Genomic DNA, 7,199 nt, shown 5'->3' with positions numbered 1-7,199 from the left:
TTATATATATATATTTAAGATATATATATATATAATATATATATATACATGTATGTGTAGATTCATATTTATTTATATATATACAAATATACATACATTCATACATACATACATACATACATACATACATGCATACATGTATACATACACACACACACACACATACACACAGACATACAGACCGACACACACACACACACATACATACATTCATATATACATACATATATACATACACACACACACACACATACAAACACACATACACATACATACACACACTCATATACACACATACATACATATATACATACGTACATACAAACATACATACACACACACATGCATACATATATACATACATACATACATACCTACATACATACATACATAGATACATACATAGATACATACATACATACATACATACATACATGCATACATACATACATACATACATACATACATATATATATATATATATATGAGTGTGTGTGTACACGTGTGTTTATGTCTGTCTGTCGGTATATAAATATATGTAAAGAAACATGAGCTTTCAAAGCATAGGGCTGTACGAGCAAAGGCACCGATTGCTAAAAATCAAGAATAGAGACGCAACTGTGAGCCCAAATATCGTACCGTATATACTCGACGCTGACATTCGATATGGTCAAGGGTTTTCGCACTTGAACACGTTGGCATGGGCAGGGTGCTATATAATTTTATGTATATGTATTGAGATATTGTTGTTAAAAATGGGGTGCAAATGTGGTCCAAACCATCAATTATAAACAGTTTAATTGGTTAGTATGTGTTCTTGTGTGGACTATGCCCTCATTCGTTGCACAGCTGTTTAAGTGTTTATGACTATCGTCTATCATGATATGATGGAGGGCACTATCTCTCGTACTTAAATATATTGTATACCAGCCACATAAAAAATTGACGTTTCAAGAAGCTACATATTTCTATCAAATGCTCCAAACCCTACACCCTTCAGGAAACCCTACTAATGATATCACATATGTTTCCCTTTTTTGTATTTTTTATTAAATGTTCTATTTTATTTTAAATCCTCTGGTTCATTTTTTTATTGTTTAAAAACATCCGGTTTGCCTGATCACTGATTTGCAATATCACAAGAAGATATAGTTGATATCACATGCATAAAGATGCGATCTTATTTCAGAATTCCAATTTTATATATTTATTTTAGGACAAATGTTGATACTAACTTCGTACAATAAGATCGTCTTGGTATCCATCACTTGCATTCGTATCCCTTGTCAGGTATACGAGTACAATTAATACATAGCCAGAATCACTTAACGGAGAGGACTTGGCTCTACGTAAGATTGCTGATCGAAACAGACTCCGGCATCCTCCGTACCATCACATCGTGCTAGAACCCAATTGGGACCGGTAATGTCAAAGAGCGAACGCGTTCCTGTCTCCACCCATTTCATAGGAACAATATCACTGGATGTCAAGGCGGCCGGCAGATTCGTAGTCAGATCGATACCTGATATGCAACCAACATCGTCTTGGCACTGTGTGCATTCCCACACGTTCGCAATATCGTGGACATTGCACTCCACACACCACCGACCAATAGCCAACGGAGTGGAGAGGCCTAGGTTGTCCTCGAGACCAAACTGATCGTTAATACGGGGACGGTATATCTCCTCCCCGTTTGCACTGGCCACACACTGGTCACAGCCATTCACGGTGCACGCGTTACAGTACGGATCGTTCTCAAACTCGCCGTTACACACGCATGCCGCTGAGTTGGGGTCGATACCGACATTCGTGCACAGGCTATCTTTGCATAGATCCAGATCGTCTATCAAGGACTTGCACATGCGAGGCTCTATTCTAATAGAACTATCTCCTGAGGACGAAGTATCTGTAGACCCGGTTGTGGACCCATCAGTAGTACCGCCTGACCCTGAAGTGCCACCGGAAGTATCCCCCTCAGGAGTCGTAGACGCCCCTCCATCGCTTGTCGTATTGCCTGTACCACCTGCGCCGGAGCTGTCGGTGCTGTTCGCGCCCCCATCGGCTGGCGCAGCTCCGCCGTCACCTCCAGAGCTCGGTTCGGTGGGCCGTATGCATACCTGATCGACGGACAGCACTCGCCCTTTGCTCACAAGCGTCATGCATGGTTTCTCTTTGCAGCAGAGGGTCCTGTATTCGCTGAGGTCGGAGACTTGCGACTCATTTGATGGATAATCGTACATGTCCTGGCTCGAACAACTCCACACACCATCTGCTCTGGCGGCATTGCATGACTGGGGGCTTGAAGTTGTATCTGGGTCGGTCGGGGTTTCTCCTTCTGGTACGACAGTTGTGTTGTCTGAGTTGCCTACACCATCAACGCCCAAGGCACTAGTACAGTCGGGAAGGTCGGGGTTGTAACTACCTGATCCAATATCCTCGCAACAGTTGGCATCAAAGTCCTCCGGTCCGGTCAGTTGAAGACTGAGGGAGATCGGTGTGAACTTCCGGTTGGGGCCACAGGAATAGTCAATCAATCCCAGAACCGACAAGCAAGTTGATACTTTCACCTCGACATCCTGTTTACAGCAGGCTTCCTGGAAATCGCTGGCGAGTGCAATACCCACGTTTGCTTTAAGAGGGTTGTACACGTTCCCATCGTCGCATGTGTAATCGCCGAGTCCTAGCGCCTGAACACACAGCTGTGCGTCGAGTGCCAGAAGACTATCTTTACAGCATGACGAGTCGAATGCTTCGTCCACAACATCTAAAATTCGAAGGGGATCAAATACTCGTCCACTGGTACAGGAAAAGCCAGCTACACCAAGCACATCGCCACACGCCAATATATTCACCGATGTGTCCTGTTCGCAGCACTGAGTGTCGAAGTCAGCTTTCGCAGTTACTTCTAGGTCTTTTGAGTCGGGGTCATATATATGGCCATTTGCGCATAAGAACCCGGCCAAATTCAACGCTTGCGAGCATTCTGGGGGACCGCAGCACTTCGTATCAAAATCGTCCGCCGAAGAAAGCAGAACATCTGCTAAATTCAATCTGTACACCCTGTCCAGACCGCAATTGTAGCCGGTAAGGCCAAGTGCTTCAACACATGTTGGTTGTAACCCAGGCTCATTACACGCCGGTTGACAGTCGGGTACATCTGAGTTGTAATCCGGGATCGGCTCACAGCATAATTCATCAAAGGTTTTATCGCCAAGAAGCTCAACATCCAATGATAGAGGATTGTACTGACGCCCTGTGCTACAGCTGTTGCCAATAACCCCCAACACTTGGGCACATACTTGCACAAGCGATGACATATCATCTTGACAGCAAAGCTGATCGAAATCAGCGGTGAGCGCCACACCAACCAACGCAGACGTGGGATCATAAACGCGTCCTTCGCCGCATGAATAGCCGCTGATTCCAAGGGCCTGGACACACTCCGTAACTTCGTTAACTACCGTGGTAACTGTACAACACTTACCGTTGAAATCAGAGGCATCCGATACAACGTTGTCGGCGAAATCCGGTGAGTACACACTTCCATCAAGACATACATAACCTGCAACACCTAGCACACCAGCGCATAGATCCACTTTCAGATTTGGATCCGTATCACAACAAGCGGAGTCGAAATTAGATGCCTCGCTTAAGGGCAAAAGTGCCAAAAGTGGGCTATACACACGTCCATCGCCACACAAGAAACCTTTCAACCCAAGCGCATCTACGCAGGTATTGATTGGGTTGTCATTACAAACTGGCTCGCACTCGGTGTCTTCTTCGCAGCAGAGTGAAGCAAAATCTCCCGCACGACTCAGTAAAGCGTTGGCTGTGAGGGGATTGTACTTCGTGCCACTTGGGCACTCAAAACCTAAAACACCCAGACCTTGCGCACACACTTGCACGTCTACCTGGACATCCATGCAGCAATTTGCGTCATAGTCGGAGCCCGAACCCAACGCGATACTTGCCAAGTATGGGCTATACACTCTATTATTGCCACATAAGAATCCACCTCGACCGAGAGCTTGTGAACAGACTTCCACAGGCGTCTCAGAGTTGAGTATATCTTTGCAACAGGAAAGCGCGAAATCTTCGGCCAGAGGGGCCAGTAGACCGGCTTTTAATGGGTCGTACAACTGCCCCTCTCCACACGAATACCCGGCGCCAACACCTTGCGCGCATATTCGCACATCCACTTCCACAGTCTTGCAGCAAATCGCGTCGAAATCTGCATCCAACCCTACACTTATTGCATTTTCGGCGGAAAGAGGGTCATATACTCGACCATCGAGGCAGATACTGCCGATCAATCCTGCTACTCCTTGACATCTACTAACCTGTGAGTTGCAATCTACTTTCTCTTTCGGGTGACAACAGTTGTCACTGAATTCATCCATACTTGGTACAAAAACAGCCGCAGAGAGTGGATTATACACTCCGCCATTTAAACATACTGCACCCACCACACCAAGCTCCTGGGCACACACTGGTATCTCTAATTGAACGTCTTCACAACAGCCGTAGTCGAAATGGGCAGTTCTTTCTAATTCGACTGCGGCCGACGCAGGGCGATATATACGTCCCTCGGGGCACATGATTCCATCAAGATCAGCTACCGAGGCACACGTTTTGAGCTCAACTTTAGTTGCATCTTCACAACACCTAGCGTCGTAGTCACTAACACTCGGCAGAAGTACACTATCTAAAAGAGGGGAGTACACGCGTACACCTGCACATGCGTAGGCATCCGTGAGCAAAGCTTGCAAACACGTCATATCAGAGCAACAGGTCTGATCATACTCGTCTGCGCTCCCTAAAATTGCTAAATCGGAGATAGGGTCGTAAACACGATCACCCGTACAGTCATAACCATCCAGAAGTACAGCGCGTGCACACTGTAAGTCCAGGCAGCATGAATTCTGGAAATCAGCTAATCCAGTCACTCTTACAGCATCAGATAATACATTGTATGTGCTAACTCCGGGACAAGTGTAGCCATCTCTTAACACGGCATTGGCGCAAACCATATCGATACAGCAGGTACTTTCAAAAGTACCACCATCGCCAAGAATTGCGTTAACAGAGAGAGGATTGTAGATCTTACCCTCAGGACATGTATCGCCATCAGTATTTAAGAGTTGGCCACATAGGAAACTATCTCTGCAACAGACCCTGTCAAAGTTTTCTACTCCTGATACAACTGTTGCTGCGGACGCTAGATTAAATGTGCGCCCGGTTGCGCAGGTATAATCTGCTCTCAAGAGTGCCTCGGAACACAAAACTTCCTCCGGTGCACAACATTTGCTATCGTATTCAGCCAGAGAACTGATCTCGACAGTTAGATCACTTAAGGGACTGTATACGCGGTTGGCACCGCACGCGAAAACGATGTCATTTGTTGCCTCATCACAATGCGGGTCTCTGCAACAAGAGCCGTCGTATTCCGCCTCGGTTGAAATAGACAAAACACTGAGAACATTGAATACACGCCTCCCTGTACAAACATACTGTCCCCCAAGGACCCTAGCTGCAGTACACGACAGTAACGTATCGACGGCGTCTACCGTGTTATCAACAGTGTTCACAATCGAAATGCAACATTCCGCATTAAAATTGGACGAATCTTCTACACTAATTGCAGCAGATGCTACACTGTATATAAATCCTTCAGAACAGAATAAACCATCCCCATCGAATAGCTGTCCACAAGTCTTAATCTCCACAGCTGCTAGATCATCAACAGTAGTCACAACCTCAACGCAACACTTCGCATTGAAGTCTGCCGCATCATCTACACTAACTGCAGCAGTCACTATATTGTATATGTATCCTTCAGGGCAGAGTAAACCATCCTCATCGAGAAATTGCCCGCAAGTCTTAATTGTCAAATCAGGGTTCGTGTCGACGATTGGATCAATACCTATCGCATACGCTGTCTGTACAATAACCAAAAAACCGAAAATAACAGTAATATACCACATCTTCCTCGTCCTCGACTGGTGGTATTCAGACAACTGAGTCCTTGTGAAGATTAAATATACCTTTTGTTTTGGTGATAGACCTGTTTGGATAAATAAATAAAAAGGTCAATTCACTCGAATTTATTCCCAATCGAGTTGTCAGTTTTGGTGTATTATGAAAAAAACACGAAATGGTATACATCCGGGCATTGGAATGTGGCCATTGAGACTGTGCCCAATTATATTTTCATAAAGATATATTCTGCGGCGATAATCATTGGCTCAATATAACGATTAACGACAACACATTCTTTGTTTAAAAATTGCCCCATCAGAATACTCACAGAGTCACGGGTGAAAGGTTTTCATTTTGGAGATTTGTATTTCACTCTCAACCGAAAATAAATAAATGTATTACTATCAATTACGTCATATTAATCACCAATTGACTATGTATTTCCCGAGCCCATGTGGTAAATTGCTAGAGAGGAGGGCTTTACTATTTGTTTTTTTTAATAAAAATACGTAAAAGGCAAGAACCGACCTCTTCTTGTGTGGAGTCGACTCAGTCGAGTGTCAGCGACTCAGCGCACAGCAGTCAGAGTCTCAGTCTGTCAGACCGGTCAGCTGGTCAGTCAGTGTGTGCTAAATTTTATAAAAATACGCAGCAAACAAGAATAATACTTTTACTTATTTATACTTTTTAACAAAATATTTTTGTTCAATTTTCTGGAGTGTAAACTCACTAGTGATTAGTCAATATTTAAACCTTGGGTTTTTTTAAACCGAAAAAAAAGTCATTTTCTCTTTCTTTGCAAAAGAATAGTTTCTTTTTTTATTATCAAAAAAATCAAGAACAAATAATTTGACAGATTTTTGTTGCACTGCTCTACTCTCCACCTTTCTTTCTCTCGCCAGCCAATCTTGTGTAAAAATGAGGGGCTGAGCCTCTGTGAGCCTCTGAGAGGCATTGAGCCTTTGAGGAACGGTATGTAGATATGCCAATTTGAAAAGTACATCTTTGTTGTAAAGAGTTTAGCCTTTTGGTATTTATATAATACATTATGTATGTATATGTGTAGATATATAGTATATACGTATGTAGCTATATATGTTAATATAATGGATATTCAGGTACATAGGTGTATGGGTATATATGTATATGGTAATATTGGGATATAGTATATAGGTTATAGGTTTTAGGAGTTAGGAATAAGGTAATTGCTATATATATAT

The 7,199-nt window shown here is 43.6% G+C and overlaps 1 protein-coding gene across 1 annotated transcript; it reads right to left on the bottom strand.

The window, feature by feature from the left end:
- Positions 1 to 1,165: 1,165 nt before the first annotated feature.
- SARC_01954 (hypothetical protein) lies at positions 1,166 to 6,002 on the bottom strand. The gene has a single exon (XM_014304305.1). The coding sequence runs from the start codon at positions 5,982 to 5,984 to the stop codon at positions 1,326 to 1,328; it is 4,659 nt and encodes a 1,552-aa protein (XP_014159780.1). The 5' UTR covers positions 5,985 to 6,002; the 3' UTR covers positions 1,166 to 1,325.
- Positions 6,003 to 7,199: the final 1,197 nt, after the last annotated feature.

The sequence above is a fragment of the Sphaeroforma arctica genome (assembly GCF_001186125.1).
Source record: "Sphaeroforma arctica JP610 unplaced genomic scaffold supercont1.83, whole genome shotgun sequence".
Lineage (NCBI taxonomy): Eukaryota > Ichthyosporea > Ichthyophonida > Sphaeroforma > Sphaeroforma arctica.
Note: the sequence above shows the minus strand (reverse complement) of the source record. Positions and strands in the feature narration are given on the sequence as shown.